This window comes from Malurus melanocephalus, unplaced genomic scaffold (genome assembly GCF_030028575.1).
Source record: "Malurus melanocephalus ecotype Western Australia unplaced genomic scaffold, MMel_1.1 scaffold_94, whole genome shotgun sequence".
Classification (NCBI taxonomy): domain Eukaryota; kingdom Metazoa; phylum Chordata; class Aves; order Passeriformes; family Maluridae; genus Malurus; species Malurus melanocephalus.
Genome location: NW_026623326.1, coordinates 2,276,341 through 2,294,462, shown reverse-complemented (window position 1 = coordinate 2,294,462; position 18,122 = coordinate 2,276,341). Strand labels below are relative to the sequence as shown.

Below are 18,122 nucleotides of genomic sequence, written 5' to 3'. Positions count from 1 at the left end.
CTGTGGGCAGGGAGCACAGCTGAGCTGGGGCGATACACGGCCTCTGTGGGGCACGTCCTGGGCCCTGGGACAAGGGGACATGGACACACCAGATGACAGAGGCATCTCCGCCAGGGAGAGCCCAGAGGTTGGGCAAGGGTACTCGGGGCTTTGGTCCACAAGGATCCACCACATATACCTGCTCAGAGGTTGTCCTGCCCTCATGGAGYTCCCTAAKGTTTTTCCAAYACAATKCTCAGCAGTRCTRCCATGTYTCTTTTCTCTTCATCAGAAAACAGTACTACACCTACAAAAACTCCAGCCACGACAGAGGCAGAAACCTCACAACCTATAGGTAAGGAGTAAAAATGCTCAGGCAGCATTTTTCAGGGCCAAGTTGGAGTAACAAAGTCCCAGGGAGGTGTGTAGCCCCCTCAGACAGGGAGGAGTTCCCCTGCCTGGCTTTTCCAAGTTGCTCTTCCAGAAAAGACAAAGTTGCYCAGGTTGTGGCCATAAATACCCTTCACTCTTCCCTCCTTCTCTGCTGGCCTTTGCTGCCAGGAGGATGCACTGGGTAAGATTTGAAGTTGCTCTTTTTGTGCTCAGTGCCTTTGCCTCCTTCACCAGGCAGGGACACAAGAGGATCCCTGCAAAGGGAAACCCAGGCCACCCCTGATCTGCCCTGCAGGGATTTGTGCCTGAGGCTGTTGGAGAAGGGCAGGAAGGGAGCTGGGGCACACCCAGGGACTGTRGGGTGGGGGGACAGTGCATGTGTCCATCCCAGGGGCTCTCCATACCCCACCATCCTCCACCCCAGCAGGGCTTTCCAGTATAGGTGTAGKGTCCCCATTTAATGCTGTACCTCCCTGCTACTCTTCCCTGCTACTGTTCCCTGCTGGCCCTTGCTGCAAGCTGAATGTGTTTGGCAGAGTTCATAATAGTTGTTGCTTTCTGCTTAGCATCTTTTTCACCAGGAAAAACAAAAATTGGCTTCATTAGGTTCTCTGGAAAAAATCTTCAGAGATGAACCTCATAGACAGTGAAAATTCATAAAGCATTTTCTTTTTACTTTTGTGGGTTTGAATGAGAATTCCTATTTTCCCTATTTCACAGAAAATGTCTCATCTGAGAGAACGTACTTATGGAGTGAAGGGTAAAAAGCCAGGCAGGGTGAAAACCAGAATTTGGTACCTCGGAAGACAACTGTAATTACCACACTATATACAACATATATTGAAATGTAGCTTTTAATTACTKATTAACCACTTATGTATAGATATAAAATATATATTCTAAAGCTTTACAGTATATGTATAATAACTCTGAAAAAAATGTGCTATGATGATTAACTTTGGAGCCCTCAYTTTATTAATGAGTAATGCCTGCAGTAAAGAGCCCTGCCACGGCACTGTTTTAATAAGGCAAGTAAACACCAGTGCAGTATTAAAGACACACAGGCTATTRCAGTCTGTGTTTTTCTAACAGCCTCTGATTTTGGGAATCCTTGATATATTTTTTTTTTTCTTTGATTTGGTTTTAGTTATATTAAGTAGAATTGAAGAGTGAATGCTCAATATGACAGATAAGGAATTTCAACCATGCTCCTCATTGTGATATCCTACTGGATTGTGTAGGGAAAACAATTACCATATATTAAACAAGCAAGATATGTCTGTGTGCTTTGCAATTGCATCTATACTCTCTAAAACATACCTGGTAGATTCCTTTAGTAGAAGTATATATGAACTATTCAATACATTAATTAATTTATATATGAAGTGGCTATTGCACATTCACAGAAACCCTAATGTCAAGATCTTTCATTTTAATATTAGTGGACTTCTGCCATGACTCTCCTTGTGGAAGAAATTCGGCTAAATGTATTTCCTTAAACAGCAATTTCACCTGTGAGTGCGATTATGGATTCTACTACACAGATAAGAATTGTTACAGAGGTGAGTTGCAGAAGGGCATTTATGTTTTTAGTTACCTGCTCAGGTGAATTTTTCTTCCTGTGTCTCCTGTTTTCATGTTATAATTGAAAACATAATCAGTCTGGGAAAGTGACTGCTGAGCGATTCCTTACTTTGCAGTCAGCCACTCCTACAATGACCTAGATTGTTATCTCCCAAAACAGTGACAGCCAAAGAGGTTTATGTTCTAGGAAAGGAAGGTGAACTCTGTCAGGGGTGCTGGAGATTAAAATGAGTGAAAAGCACGAGAAAAATGCAAGCGTAAACCTGACATCAATATTAATGGTGATGATTTAAAAAGGTCCAAACTCTTGAAAACTCTTAACAACCAGATTGATTTTTCCAATTGCTAAACACTCATCACAGTCGTTTTGAAATGCATCTCTGAAATGCTTCTGAAGGGCCAAGCGTGTGAGTAAATAGGGCTTCTTATTTAAGTGTCAGCAAGTAGGATTCTAAATGTGCTTGTGAGGCTTGAGAAGGTCGATTCATAATTACTTTCCCAGTAAACCACAGTGAACCACATTAGATGCCTAGTAGCTGCAAATCTGGAATCCTTAATATACACACTTTCTCACTAAATTTGGTAATGCCTCACAGAGTCTTTTAGCTTCAGGCCATGCTGACAGTTTAATGTTATTCAGTTTCATAATCAGGACAGTTTGGTTGAGCCCAGGATTCTGCCTTTTTCCCTGACAGCCAAAGCACATTCCCCCATTGWGACTGAATTGATTTGTCCTCTACTGATCCCTCCCATATATGAAAAATTGTTTTCTGCATTGTATTTYCCTATCCCTGAAGGTTGGAGAACTCTCAGGTGAAACCTGGCTTTCTTGAATGCTTTCTAATTTACACTTTCTGTTCTCATTCCAGGACAAGTATACCCAGCCACCATTGAAGTGCAAATGTCTTACACTGGTAGTATTCCAGCTGTAAATTCCACYGAGTATGAAGAATTGTTTTACAAAGTCTCAAAATTTGTGAGTGAGCATGATTTTTTCCCCCCCATATATTTAATGCTGTATTTGGTGTCATGCAGGCAGARAGGACACTCACTGTCTATAATGTGTGGCCCAGAAAAGTTCCCTCTACTCTCACTCTACTAGAGATCTACTTCTTTCAAAGAATGTTTCACGTCAGTTTGGACATATTTATAAAAGACCTGAACTTTTCCCTCAGAAGAGCACATGGATGGCTCTTGCTGAAGTAAAGGGAATCCCTGAAGTAATATCTAAYCAGTACCATTTCTATTCTGGGAGTCCTCACATAAATTTCTCTGCATCTTTCACCATKCCCTCTCCTGAAGCAATGGGGCTGAGTGAAGTTTTCCAGCCTATTGAGTTTCTGATCTCCACTGTTTGCTAAGGTTCAATAATTCTCAGTGGTATGGGTGAAAATGAACAACTTTGTTTTTTTTTTTGTTTTAAGAAAATTATCATTTCCACACAGCACAGACTTTTCAAAATGGCTGTCCAGCTGTGTCTAAATACCCATAAGCCTACCAGTTATTAGTGATATTTATACTAGGCATTTTTTTGTAACACTATAATTATACATACAATCTGGTAATAGATTTCCTGGAGAAATTAGATGAACAGTTTAATTAATACTGCTATAGTGAAAAAAGTGGATTTGCTTATGTCTCTTTCTGGCAGTAGGGAAGAAGAGGTATGCAGCTCTACCAGATATCTGATGAAAAAAAATTCACCAGATATTAATCAGGAATCATAAGAAATGGTTATCAACTTCTGCTTACCATTATATTGCTTCCTATGAATGTTTTCTTATCAAAAAGTGACCAAAAATGTTCCTCCAGAATGTTAAAAAAATATTTTCCTCAATTATTTCATGATATAGCTACAGGAACGCATGATTTATAGGACTAAAATAGACACATTATAGAATTTAAAAGTGAAAATAGCATAGAAAATAACTGTATTTTACTGCAAAGAAAGACAGCTTACTGTTTATTTCAGTTGGATTAGACATGTTATCCTTTTCTCATGGTGCTTCCTGCTTGTGTGGCCACTGAAGGCAGCTGCTTCCACTAGTTGTTCCCTGCTTCACGTGGGATGAGGGAGAGCAGTGATTTTTCTACTGACCTTGTTTAGCTCCCAATGCTTTCATCAGTTCTCCTTCCCACAAGATCAGCCCCTGAGGATCCACTTCACTGCCTCTCAGGGACTCATGCCATCTCTGAGGAGGCTGACTTTTCCCTCTTCCCTCCAATTGTACATAGAGACACCCTCCTAAGCAATGAGTTTGCAAGGGAGTATCTGTAACTATCTGCCACTTAATCCCAGTGCACTGCCTGACAATCATTCTCCATCCCTCCACTGCTCTTCTCTATTCCTCATTCTTCCATATTCTACAGCACCACCCCACTGTTCCTTTTCTGCAATATCTTGCTTGGTGGATTTAATAGATCACCTTACTTTATTTGTGYTTTGTAGTAGTATATTCTGTATTAAAATTTTACAGCTGAATCCTCATGGTTCATGTGATTTTGGTCTATGTTTCTGCTTGCCTTGAACTCTGATTTCTTTCTCTTTTACAGTTTGAAGGGGCCTTCAAAGATCTAGACTACGAACAAACTGTCATTGTGGAAATTCGGTAAGTTTGCCAGTTTGTTTTTTTGCACAGTACATACTTCCCACAGACCCCGTTTTAATCTTTTTCCCATTAAATACTTATTTCAATAAAGGATATGGGATGAGTTCAGCTCAGAATTCTTTCCATTCAAGGAAGGATGCTGGCCCCATTTCTACCCCAATATGTCTGTGAAATGGGCTGGCTGAGGCAGCTCCATCCAGCAGGTTGTCCTGCTTTTAGCACCATGTAGGATAAAGCACTATTCTGTAACCAGCAGTCCCCTGTGATATCTGACACATCTGAAATTCTAAGCTAACACTGAGGTTCCCATTACTACTGTRATTGCTACCCAGCTTGGAGTCCCAGTTTAATCTAAAAAACACCYTCTTTACAGGAGGCATAGAAGATGCATTTTATTGTGCATTTGTGGGTGACTGCTGATGGCAGTTTGAGCAAAGATGTTGCTGAATGGGTTGTGGTGACTGTAACTGTGGGCGCAGGTCTCTTGCTGCTCTAGATAGACCCTGTGAGATGTCCCTCTCTTCCCATCCCCATCTATTACAGGTTACTGTCCCCAGAGCTCTGCCAGCTTCTTTGTGASTATTTCCTAACCCACATCAAGCAAAACCTGGCATGCTAAGCACACACAGCAGTGTCAACCCTTCCAGTGAACCCTAGGGATTAAGCAGCTAAGCAGAGTGTTGTCCCAACAGAATTGTGGGGACAGTAACTTCCAGCAGAGCAGTTGTGATGTGGGGCACGGTAACACTTCAAGGAACCAGAGCAATCTGCCACTTTAAGATATTTGTGTGYGTATCCTGGCAGCATGATGTTTACCTCAAGAACAGGGAAGCCACTGCTGCTCTCTACCTGAATCCAGGGAGGTTGCTGTGAGCTGAGCCCAACCCACTAGAGTGTAGATGGCACAGACAGCTCTCATTGCAAGCAGACCCTTCTGCACTCATTGCAGTCATACCCTGAGTTATCCTCACCATGCCTCAGGGCAGGCTCTCCACATTGTGCCTGGATGACACCACAGGTTCATGGAAGCATGTGAAAGTCAGGGTCTAACTGGTGAGGTCCTCCACACTGCAGCTGGCTTGAGGTTAACCCAGTTAGAAAATGTCAGCTGGGTTTCAATGGCCCACAAAGGAGCAATGTTAGCATTAAATCCAACAGATAGCTACTTATACCTGACCTTCTGGAAAGATGGCTTTTAATGTATTCCTGAGCAAGACTTACACTCATTTTCAGGTCTCTTGACAACTACCTACATTATGCAAAGAGAGAAACTGGGGATGAGAGGGAGATTTGGCARAAATTTTCTTGTCTTTGTGTCTAGCTTGCTACCCATATGGATTATGTGAAACTTTAAAATGGTACTATCTGTCCTTTTCAGATCTSTACAAAAAACCAGAAATTCTCWTCCACTGAATGTAACMGTGACTAACCTGTTCATGTTGAAYGCAACTGTAAATGACGCCTCAGTTKWTTCTGCAGTACAGAATGCAATAAGTACTGAAGGAGATAGGTCCTTTGTCTCTACATACAAAGGTATGTAACTCCTTATTGGGGAAGTAATTAATCAGCAGAAACAGAGATTCTTAAAACCTGGTTAGAAGATTTCTGTGGGCATAAAAGCCCATCAGATCATAAGCCTTGTTGATTTTAAGGAGCTCAATGTTCAATCTTGGGTAATTTTGAAGATTCAGCCRTTCAGTTCTAGGCTCTTTTGTCTTATTAAGGCTTTCTACTTCCTGTGTAAAGAAGAAAAGAAAAATACTTATTGCCTGGTAAGCAGTGGCATGGTGGTTTTGATCAGCTGAATGTTAAGTGGTGGGAAAAGTCAGGATAAAATATATATATRCATACATTGTGCTTCTGAGAATTAGCCAGTATTTCACTGGCAAAATAAGATGAAGCCCTCTCTAGGTTTCTCCCATAATAAGCCATGGTAACTGAAATGAGGCCTTACTGATTAGCTACTGAGATAAGTGATCTATTGCTCTAAACCAGTAAAGTCTTGCATTACTAAAAGTGTAATATTTAGTGTAAATACTGTGAGAAAGATTTTCAACTAAAATAAGGATTTTTTTTCCTCTCTTTTTATATATTTATATAAATAGATAAATCTCCTATTTTGAAATCAGCTTTCTCAAACAGCTAATAATTAGGAGTCCGTTTCATGACTTAAGGCCTGAGTTTGGTCTCTGAAGGTGACTGTATCCACCTCAGCCATGCCATTTCCTATGTGCTGGTTGTAGGCATGAGGAGGAAATAGAAAACCACTGAGAGGTCCCAAGGCACCAGTGCAATCACATCCCTCTACAGCATGCCATGCATTAAGGTCTTTAAACCATTCCCATCATAAGGACATGGATCTAAAAAACAACACACATTGGATACACTAATGCTGCTCATGAAATGAGCTCCATGCCCATAAATATATCTCTCTAGAACTGTAGGGGTCTCAAAGTTCAGTTGGGTAAAAAMCCTGAGAGAATAGTTATGGTTTTTCTCTGTAGGGTTTCTTTTTTAAGATGAGTCAGAAAGTCAGTATTCAGGATATGATCTTATGGGTAGAATGTCCAAGACTGGAGCCAGGAAGGTCTGGAGGYAGCTCCAGGAAACTGAGAAGCAGAAGGACAGAAGATGTGATGGAAACAGGACCTTAACTGGTAAAGAGCAAGGGGGAAAATAAGGACCAAATAGGTCCAAAAGCCTGCAATATTGATGGCCCAAAAAAAGCACTTAACMATTTTTTCTCTTTAGAATTACTAATTAATTGGTTTATGATTTACTGAGCAAGTGCACTGCTTTCTATGAAATGGTACTCACATTTGCTCCCTGTTTCTCTTTTAAAGCGGCAAAGCATTGTGATGTTTATCAGTGTGATACTAATACCGCTGAGTGTTACGTGCAGGACACATCTGACATGACTCCAGAGTGCAAATGCAAACCTGGTCTAGCAAAAACACAATGGGATGATCGTTCTTGTTCAGGTAAGAACTTCACTGCTTCATCTTTCCCTGAAAGGCTGACCTGCTTATTCACTGTCTCAGTCCCTATTTGAGGAGGCTGCTGAGCAAATGTGCTGACCTCTAAAAATCTGAGAATGTGTGTCCTATGAAGAAGGCTATGGAAACACATMCTTTTATTTCACTTTAAACAAATCTATAATTCTATTCCAGTAGAAAAAAATGCTAAAACTTCATAAAGTCATCACTGAAAMCAGTAAATAGACAAGTCTTTGAATACATTGTTAGATTCCTGGTATGAACTGAAACCTAAACAGGTAAAGGATGGAACAAATTGAATTCTACACTCACAGCCTTCTCTGCTAGGACATATTTTGGGAATAAATTCTACATATTACCTGAAAGCAGCTGGCAGAATTGGAAGTTTCATGATGCACTACAATGACCTGTTAAGACTCTGTCCCTTGTTCATAATTCTAGGTTTGCATTACCTTCATTTAGACAAGTTTTTGTAAGAATGATTTCTGTAATTTTTAGGAACTGTTAGTTGTTGGGTGTTTATTTACTTTCTTGTTTTGAATCTTTTAGTGAGTGCTCTGTTTATATTTTTAGCTACCCTCCAAAGCCCCTCCAATGTGATGTACCTTATTTTCTTTGAAATACCTTATTTTCTTCTTATGGAAACTAAAATTTCCACACTACAGAAGGGAAAAAAGAGTTCTAAGATATAAGGTTTTAAGAAAAACAACAAATAATTAAAAAATCCATGATAAAGTTATGAAAGCTGGCTACAATAAATCTCAGTGAGATGTGATCCAGTGTAGGCCTTTGTGTCCCCACGTGTCTAAGACTGCCATACAAATCATCTGCTGTGAGATCAAGTTGCAGGTCATTGTTTGCCTRTGTAAGATGCAGCCTAGACAGATTTCCTTATTGATGAAGCTGGATGATTTTAAACACAACCTGTTTACTTCTAATTTTGTGATTTTATATTTCAGTTTCTGTTCTATATGGGAACAGTTCTAAAAAAAGCCATTCTGGTGCTTTGAAGCACAAGAGAAGTGTGTGTGTGTGTGTGTGTGTGTGTGTGTGTGTGTGTTTTCAATGCAATAAAAAATTTCTATCTGCAATTCACTCATATTTTTCTCCCTGAAAATACAGTTTGCAGTGAAAGCTGTTCTGCAGATAAACACAAGTACTGCGTATATAAAAACGGGGCTCCATCATGTGAATGTATGATTAACTTTAAAAGAAAGGTTGACGACTGTGTGGCGTAAGTACTCAGCTTTTTACTGCAGTACTACTTTGTGCTCTAGGCAAAAGTAGGGGAAAAGAACATCTAACAAAGGGTCAGCTGCAATCCAGAAGAACAGGTTGCAGCTAGTGCATCAGAGAGGTGCCCATGGGGGTTAGCAGGTGGACAAACTCCCGTGGTGTCACAAGTTGTGGCATTTTTACTCTTTGGCATTAATCTTTTGTGTGCACTCATAATACCTCAGAGGAAAGTCAAGGAGACCCAAGGTCACCCATGAGTGAAGAGGATAAACTGCTTCACCATGTAAACACAAACTACTCCTGCAGAGTGGCTGAGCCATGGGAAATGCTATGCTGAAGTGTTTAGTAAGCAACAGACATTAGAGCAAGACTTGCCTCCAACCCCTGGAATGTTTGCACTGCTATTAGTGAGGACCATTTCCTGAATAACTTTCAGACCCATGTTATTTCCTCTTGGTTTTCTCTCTGAGGGTATTTCTGTCAGCTTAAGATCAGAACAGGACAGTGGTGTTTGGCGGTGAAGCTCAGTGAGTGGCTGGTTGTGCTCTGCTCTGGTGGATAAGTAGAGACTTACTCCCCATATCCATTAATTCAGCTCTTTTTGTAGTCATTGCTGCTGCAAACTGAGCACTTCTTACCATGAAGTTGATATATTTTAAATAAAAGAAGCTACTATGGGAGGAAGATAAAGAGTTGCCAGTCTCATAGACCTTATATTGAGGCTTTTGTTAAAGACAGTATGTGGCAATTCCAAGAGGTGCAGAGCTTAGTTCTTTAGAAAAAATCAGTCTTTTTAACATCTTTCAGACWGAGAACCTGAAACTTTGAGTACACAGATCACCAATCATTCTGAAAATCTTAGATTGTTTCATTCTAATGAAAGTAAAGAATTCAATATTAAGAGAGGATTAAAGAGGAAACCTGTAATGAATACACTTTGTGGAGAAATTGCTGATAAATGGGGAAATATGCTATTGTTTTGTGATCATAAAATCAGGAATGGTTTGGATTAAAAGGGACCCTAAAGATCATCTTTTTCCATTCCCCTTTTTTCTATTTTCTCTCCTGTAGTTGTGCAGTGGGATTCTCTGGGGAGAACTGCACGGACAGTAAGTACAAGAATTTCTGCTTTTCAATTATGGAATTGAAAAATACTTTGTAATGCCTAATCTGTCTGAGATAACAAAAAGGTATTAGCTTTTAGGAGTGCCACCATTCTGCATTTATAAAAGGAAAAAGAAGTACTCCATTGCCTTACATGCCTAGGGCATGGGAAGAGCCTATTTGAGACCTAACAACATAATTTAGCAGCAATACCAGCTTAAACAATATCCTATATCCTCCAGGTTATCCCTGTCCCTCAACTACACCTACATGTAAAACCAATCAGAGCACAGTAATAGGAACTTCAGCTGGGATCAAAATAGCCATCCACAGAGATGGTCTTTAATGCAGATGCTTAATTTTCATTTTTCAGTGCCCACACCAAGAGCCTGGGAATAAATGATATCTTTCATATTTTCCTGTTTTTTCCTTTCCCATTCCCTCCCCTCATTTTTYAATAATCATCATGAGTTTTCTATTGATCAGTTGAAGTTTCTTTGCTGGTTTTTTTTTCCCAGATAGTGAACTCATCCTTATAATAGTGGGTACAGTGCTTGGAGCCATTACCCTGAGTTTAGTGATAGCAGTCTCCGTTATTTCAGCCAGGTAAGAACATTTCTTACAATTGAATAGAAGCTGCATTGCCGTGTGTTCATAAAAAGGGGTTTGCAGCAGTTATRCTATAAAAATCTGTTTCATGCTTCAGAATGGCACTGAGCACTCAAAATAAGGTGGGAGGGGACAACTCAATATGTTGGACATCGTAAGTAAGGTGCACTAAATAGTCTTTTAAAATCTCCTTTGTTCTTTCATTTCCTCTGAAGAGCAAACCGCAAACAAAATCCAGAAAAGAGGAGACTGATAAAGCCAGGATATTCCGACAGTGATATCTCTGATAGCAGACCAAGCATGTTYCCCAGGGTCCAGACCACTTCTGGCCATGCAAACCCAGGATATCAGCCCAACAACCCCTACGAGATGCGTCCCACAAATAGAGGTCATTTTCCAGAGAGGGATTATGATGATTTGGTAAGTGTTTCACGTAGTTCTGTGGGAATGGAATTCCTGAACAGCAACACTGTGGGCTACAGACATTGTTGGAACCTCAGCTCCCCTCTGTACATCCTCTCTTGGTCTAGAAGGCCAAAGTCGTATAAAGGCACTCAAACAATGGTAGCTGCTGCTGAAAAAATTGTCTTAATACAGAGATCAGCACTTTAGAAGACATTTCTAAAGCCCCAGTAGTCATTCTTGAGCCACAGGAGGGATATGTGAAAAGCAAGGCAAGGGTCAAAGCAAGAGCTTGGCTGCCCAGTGGTCTGCTATGTCACAGGACATTTGTCTGCACTGGCCAAATTCATGCCTCAGCACAGATATATTTGCAAACACCACAGGCTGCAGCCACCTGAGCTTCTTTTAGGCTGATGTAGAGTCAACAGGTGCTGCAGTGGCACCTCCCAGCTGCAGCCTCATGCAAAATCCATATCAGTTGAAGCTGTGACAACCAAGGGATAGTGTCCTCCAACCTGGCATCCTCATTCCCACCAAAAGCCTCTGCAGCATTGCAGAGGGAAAAGGTGTGAAGTGCCATGAATCATCTAGAAGAGCTTTTGCACTGCTGTAGCCCAGGGAAGCCTGCTCAGCAGAAGTGTGTCATTACCTGGAAAGCATGATTTTTAAAAAAAATGCCTGTTTTTATACTTGAATTCTGCAAGGGAGCTATGATGGAAGCCGAGATTTGAGATTAGCTCAGTTTGGGTTAATAACAACAAGGCTGTGGGATYAATCCCTGTATGGGCCATTCATGCAAGAGYTGGACTTAATGATCCTTGTGAGTGCTTATTTCTCTTYTTTTCTTGTCTAAATTCTCTGTAGTATGAAATATCACGGGAGCCWGGGGGCTTTAGGATGCAAAGCAGATATTGAGTGACCGGAGCAGTAGAAGGATGGACAACCATCACAACACTGGGTCAGAGCAAAGAGTTTCACAAACTCTCACCAATGCAGTCACATCAGCAGAAGAGACAACAACATCCTTAACCCCAGATTCTCTCAAGATTTTYCAAAGGAAGACTCCTGCTTGAAAGAGATTGTGGACAACTTTGAAATAAGGGAAAAATCGAACAGAGGGTAGAAAGAAGAAGAGGACTTCTTTTAAAAGAACTAATGGGTTCCAATAAACATTAAACTTCTTTCAGGAGGCCAGTACATTGGCAAGAGACTGAGTGGAGACAAGATACCAGGATATTAACCCTTCTGGTTTTCAGTTCTTCTGGAAGATGATCCAGGCAGTATGTGTGTGACGCTGAAAAATGTCAATACTCAGAACTGCTGGATTTGTGCTTACTCAGTTTCAACTATGGCTTTGGGCAGATGAAAATTGTTTTTCATGAGAACCTGACCTTTTCACTTTACTGTATCAGACACAGTTTTTTCACCCTCCTCAACCCCCTCAATATTTCCTATCTGAAAGCATTCTGTTCAGATCTCTGCTGACATGCATTGTATGAGACAATGGCACTTGTCTGACCTTTTCCATATTTTCCAGCCTCCCTTCCCAATACAATGACAAGATACAATGTCTTCAAACAAACGCTATTTTTCTTCATCTTGCAAAACGGCGTTGATTTTACATTTTTAGCTCCTGTGGAAAATGTTAGCATTTTTTTTTTCTCTTGCAGTCTTTATGTTTTAATTATCATAAGCTCGGTGTTTGGGTTTTTCTTAAAATTTCTTACTTACAGTCAATCAATCTGTCTGTAAAAGAATTTACATTTTACTGTATTTTACTGAGAGTGCATTATCTGTTGACTGGCATTAACATTATAATTATATAAAATACTTATATGCACACATGTATATATATTTATAGGTTATGCTCATTTAAAGTATCATTTAATTCTGTTGTATTTTGTGKTTTTATATATGCAGATTAACTTTTCCTATTAAACATTATTTTTTCTCAATACCAAGTCTTTCTTGTRTTCCTCCCAGTGATTTAAGTGTGGTTTTTTTTAACTCCAGAGACTATTTCGTGTTAAAGTTGGTGCAGGGTTTAGACACAAGTGTGTACATACTAGTTACATTAGCACACAGCTTTCGCTCAGAGGTTCAGAAATGTTATTAAATCCTAATGAAGCTGAAATGTTTGTTGTTGTGAGACAGGCACTAATTTTCAGTGGTTGCTTTTGGTGGGAACAAGGTAGTTAATGCAGCTGGGTGTCCTTTGAAAATGCAGAAAGCTGTATTTTCTGATGGCAGCTGTCMATGGCACAGCTGAAAAATCAAATGTCTTTCAGTTTAAATGACAAGTTTGGGGATCAGGGATAGAGAGCGCTGCATGTGGCTGCAGAGGTTACCAGGATATCCATGCAGATGCTTTTTTCCAGTGCTCTCTGTGATCAAAACCAGCTCTCACTTGCCAGTTAAGTGATTGAAAACTAGGAACTAAACGATTGTGATCTTCCTCATGTGGCTTCTCTAGCAAAAGAAGGTAGACCCTGCTTTATCAGAAGTAGCCTGGTGAGAAAAGGCACCATTTTCTCTCCATTGTTGTTCTGAGGTTTTGCTATTTCTTTCTTTCAGTTCACTCCTGTCCCCTTTGCTGCTGTCACCTGGCTGCACAACGTCTGCCATTGGCAGGTTCTGGTGGCCTCAGCCAACCCCACCATCTGTGCTCATCTCAGCATGCTCAGCGTGGCTCCCTGGGARCAGGGCTAGCTGGGTTTAACTAGTCAGGATACCTTGCTCAAAGGAYAGCAGGGATTGGGGCTTTCTTGAGTTTTCCTCTGAGAGTACTCGCCCATGAGGACCAGAGCAAGGCACRGTGGCTACACTTATTGCAAGAGGCAGAGGGACCCATTCTTCCTGAGGCTAGAAAAGCCTTCAAAATCCTGCAAGCTGGAGGAGCTCCCTTCCCCAACAATTTAATCTGTGGCCTGCCATGCCTGCCACCCCCTCCTTTTTCTTTGCGTCCTGTGGGTCTCTAYGATAATCCGGGTGAAGGAGATGCTCCTGGCTTCTAATCCTTCTGCTCAGTCCTTTCCTTTTCCCATTTTCTCTGACTTTTCAGCAGCTGGAAAAGGTTCTGCTGTCAGCAGCACTCTGTTAACCCCATGCAGACTCCACTCCTAGGAAGTCTGCATGGGTTGAGTCACTGRAAAATGAACAGGATAAAAGCAGAAACTGGCCAAAAGTCATGAAGATCAGTGAAGATTTCTATTTCCTTCAGCTGGCTACTTGCTTGCATACCTTCTCCTCCTTGTCTTTGTATGGCAGATTGAAACTCTGGAGGAGCTTACATGGAGCTGAATACAAAGATTTTTCTACACCAACAGTAACAGCCCACTCAAATGGTCTTCACAGTCTCTCACAGAGGTAAAATATCTGGGTCCATGCATAAAATATATGTAACAGTAGCCTGCTACAGAGGCGTGTGGAAAGGCTTTTAGGTGTTATCTCCTGCAAAGCAATAGAGGTTGGAAACACAGCTGAATGATAAATGAAACTTTAATGCAGTAAAACTTTATTGAGGGTGTGATGTCCCAGCATGTGCTATCACTGGTAATAAAAGCAACAAAAATAGTCAGGTGTTTGCATCATTTATCTGCAGAGGAATTTTCATTGCTCTAATTCAAAGCTAATTTCGGCAACTGCAGCCAGTTCTCATTTAGCCCGTGCTGGGGAGGGGCCATCAGATACCACTGCGAGCCTGCTCCTTCTTAGCATTTCAAAGGCTGCTACAGTTCTACAGGACTGGAATTCTGTACCGAAAGGGCAAACTCTCAGATATTTCACTTCTGTTTGTCTACTAGCAATGTGTGACTCTTCTGGGAAATGTAATCATGGAAAATCGCTCTTTGTCGTGTTTTATGACTGCTGCCTCTTGACTCATTCTTTTTTTCAGCTGCCMGTCCTTCAGCATCCAAGCAGGCATAGGAAAGGCAGCTGAGTTGGATCCTCACTGTCTGTGAGTGTGGACATGCCTCCACAGGCTGAGAGGCTCTGGGGTCTGCCACAGCTCATGGAGCACCCTGGGTTCTCCCATCCATCTTCTCCCTCGAGGTGCAGAGTGTCCTGCTGGCTCATGACACGCAGAGGCAGTGGGAAGATGCTCCACTCGTCTGCCACCTGCTTTTATCCTAGRCCAAAAAGCACTCTGGAGAGTGTAATTGCTTGGCATGTCTGCACAGGGTGTGCTAAACTGTGCTAAGGGAATTGGGACAGAGGTTTGCTTGGTTATAATATGTACTGGCTTGAGAATATTGGGGTAATTTCAGTCGTATGACATTCTCCATCTGTTCRGATACACCCAAGCATATTCCAGCAATGTGGGGTGGGAGGGGAGGGGCACGGTGGGTACTGGGGATGGCAGTGGGGTAAGAACCTGGGTGTGGGCAGCTTCCTTAGAGGAATTGCACCTCAGGAATGTAATGGGATGGCAGGATAAGAATGGGTGGGGTGATCAGGCCTGCTGCTGATAGCACTGCTCATACCTGAAACCAGCCTCAAAACAGAGACCTAAACTTCTGCATCCACACACCCCCCAGCAAAGCCCAGCATCCAAACTTGCATGTGAGAGCAGGACATTTCAGGCCTGACTGCAGAAAACACTTTGATYTTTTTCTGGTTACCTGTTGGTGGAAACCACCTCTCATTTCCTTTAGGAGACTGTTTTTACATAGGTCCTGCACGTGGTGTGCCAAGCTGGAGGCATGAACAAGTGAGAGTGAACAATGAAGGTAAGACACCACTGCAGACCAAGGGGCTCAACTTTTCACCTTTGTGTATTTTTGGTGGCTGGATGCTTTCAAGGTGAATGATGGCACCCCTTCCAACAGAAGGGACAGGGGTAAGGGAAAAGGAACCTYTCCTCTAAAAAGAAGTTCACCTCCTTGGTAGGAATGGCTTCCCAACAGAAACCCCTSCTATGGAGAGTGTTTGGAAAAACCCCGGTGAGGGTTGAAGGGATTCAGGCAGGTGTCCTGGTGAACATGACTGTCCCTAGCTGATTTTGGGGAAACACCTCAGCTTCATGCCAGGCTCAGGAGGGTGAGTGGACCTTGGTACAACCCAGAATCAGAGGATACTGCCAGTAATTTGTGGTTCAAACCCAATAATCTTGCAAGGCAAGCCTAGTGCTGCCTCATCTGTCACTCCTGTGAGAGGATGACTGTCATTTGTCAAGTTTGACAACTGCAAAGTCATCTATTTCTATTTTACCCAAATTTCCTATCCTTCGGCCTTTTAGTTTTAGCCCAGTAATGCTCTCTGTTTCAAAGCCGTGTGTCTGGTGTTTGGGGATGGAGTAGCTTTGCTTATTCAGGGTTCCCTGGATGATTAAAYTGACCTCTACCAGAGTTTGGGGTGTGTGCTGAAAACAYTGACCTTTACAGCAACYTTGCAAAAAAAAAAWTCCCCAAACCCAACACTAAAAGCCCAAAGTGGTCTAAGAACAGGGAAACCCATAAAACATGTCAGATCACAATTACACAGGAAAGAAACAGGGCTAAAAATAAAAATCTATAAATTGCCTTGCCAAGGATGCTCTAGCTGCTGATAAAAGGCTCTTTAAATATACCAAAGCCACAAAAGCAGCTAGGAAATCAGTGGGAATGCTGACAACAAGGATATAAAAGGGGCAGATGGGGATGGTGATGGAGCAGAGAAAGTCAGTGATAATTTTGTGGCTGCTTTTACAGCTGAAGCTCTTGGGGAGTATCCCAGATCTGCCAGTCTGCAGGGGATCAGCTGGAGGAGCCGGAGCAATTGGAAGGAGAAAGGCAACACTGACTAAAGAGCTAACAGGAGTAAAGGTGAGTAAGTGAAGTAACTTTCACYGAGGTAAAAAGAGGGATGAGGTCAAATAGAAAAAATGGTTGTTAATAAGTGACCAGGCCCAGGCACTGATCCTGGGGACCCAAAGGAGCAGCACAGCCCAGAGCTGCAGTGTGGTACCCAGCTGTGTCCCCAGGCACAGTCAGCACMTCACACCCTCCAGACTCACTGAGGAGCCATCACTGATGGGTTCTCAAAGCCTTTGACACAGCCAAACAGCCACCAGAATTTGAGGGGTACACAATGCTAAAGAAGGTCAATGTAAGTACATAAATAAAACCACAGGCACAGATGGTAAACATTCTGCTGTCACAGGATGCTGTGGATGCTGAGTCTGTGGGTTCAAGAAGAGATTAGACAAACSCAAGGATGCTCATGCCTGAGAGAGATGTACTCCCTAACAAAAGGATGAGAAAGTGGGGCTGCTGGAGGAAGGAAGGGGCTGTGAAAGGAACTGGGCCCCCAGGACAATCTGTCCTGTTACACTCTCTGGAGCACAGCCTGGGGCTGGATGGACATCCTGGAGYAGAGGGACATTTCTCACCTTCTGAATGCTGTGCCCTGCTCTATTCAACAGCAGCATGGGCTGAAAGGTGGTGCCTGTGCCATATTCACAGAGTGGGTCTTGTATGCCCTGATTGTGCCCAGGCTGTTCATGGGATGTGGAGAGGCAGGGTAAGGTGCTGTACGGGGGGCTCTGCTGTTTATGTAAAAACGGCCTCATAAAAAAAAACAAAGTGAAAATTTCACAAGCAGTTAACTGAAAAAATCCAAAATGCTTCCTTTTTTGAGTCTGGAAGGTGCTGCCTTTCACACACAGGCTCCAAAGGGCAAGCTCTGGAGAGCAAACTCTATTCCTCTCCAGGAAAAGCAAACCAAGACCAGCAGCTCCCACTCTCCCTCTCCTGGTGGAAACACAACATCATGTGAAGGAGTTATGCCTCACCTGCTTCTCTCTGYTCCCAATTCCCTGGACACTGTCTCCAAATCCCAGGGAGTGTCCCCCAGAGCACCAACTAAGGTGGGTGACATCAAGGGGAGCAGAGAGAAAACTGCCCAGCCACGGCCCAAACATGACAGAGATTTCCCCAGGGGAACTGGGAGATTTGCAAAGCCAGATAAAGTGGAAAAAGGAAAATAGGCCACTGAGAGAGCACTGGGAGGAATAAAAAATGTTGCTCAGGGTTCCAAAGAGGGCTGTGCAGGAACCAACCTTGCTTTGGTGGGGCATCTGTGACAACTGAGCATTTTCTTCCTTTTTTTTTTTTTTTTTTGGCAGTTCTGAAACCCTAATACCACTGTAGCACCTTGGGGGACATTTATCCCAGCTTGTTTCCCAGTTTGGTCATTGTTTTTGCAAGTCAGTTTTTGAAAGTCACATTAA

General features: G+C 42.2%; 1 protein-coding gene across 1 annotated transcript in view; it reads left to right on the top strand.

Annotated features, from left to right (window-relative positions):
- The window catches only part of MUC13 (mucin 13, cell surface associated), a 20,758-nt gene extending 8,153 nt beyond the window's left edge, over positions 1-12,605 (top strand). The window contains exons 6-16 of the mRNA XM_057368532.1: positions 272-334; positions 1,815-1,934; positions 2,826-2,932; positions 4,510-4,565; positions 5,944-6,098; positions 7,409-7,546; positions 8,684-8,795; positions 9,869-9,906; positions 10,420-10,507; positions 10,726-10,930; positions 11,777-12,605. Of these exons, the coding sequence (XP_057224515.1) occupies positions 272-334; positions 1,815-1,934; positions 2,826-2,932; positions 4,510-4,565; positions 5,944-6,098; positions 7,409-7,546; positions 8,684-8,795; positions 9,869-9,906; positions 10,420-10,507; positions 10,726-10,930; positions 11,777-11,827 (1,133 nt within the window). The 3' untranslated portion in view covers positions 11,828-12,605. The remainder of the gene's footprint in view (positions 1-271; positions 335-1,814; positions 1,935-2,825; positions 2,933-4,509; positions 4,566-5,943; positions 6,099-7,408; positions 7,547-8,683; positions 8,796-9,868; positions 9,907-10,419; positions 10,508-10,725; positions 10,931-11,776) is intronic.
- The last annotated feature ends 5,517 nt before the right edge of the window (positions 12,606-18,122 follow it).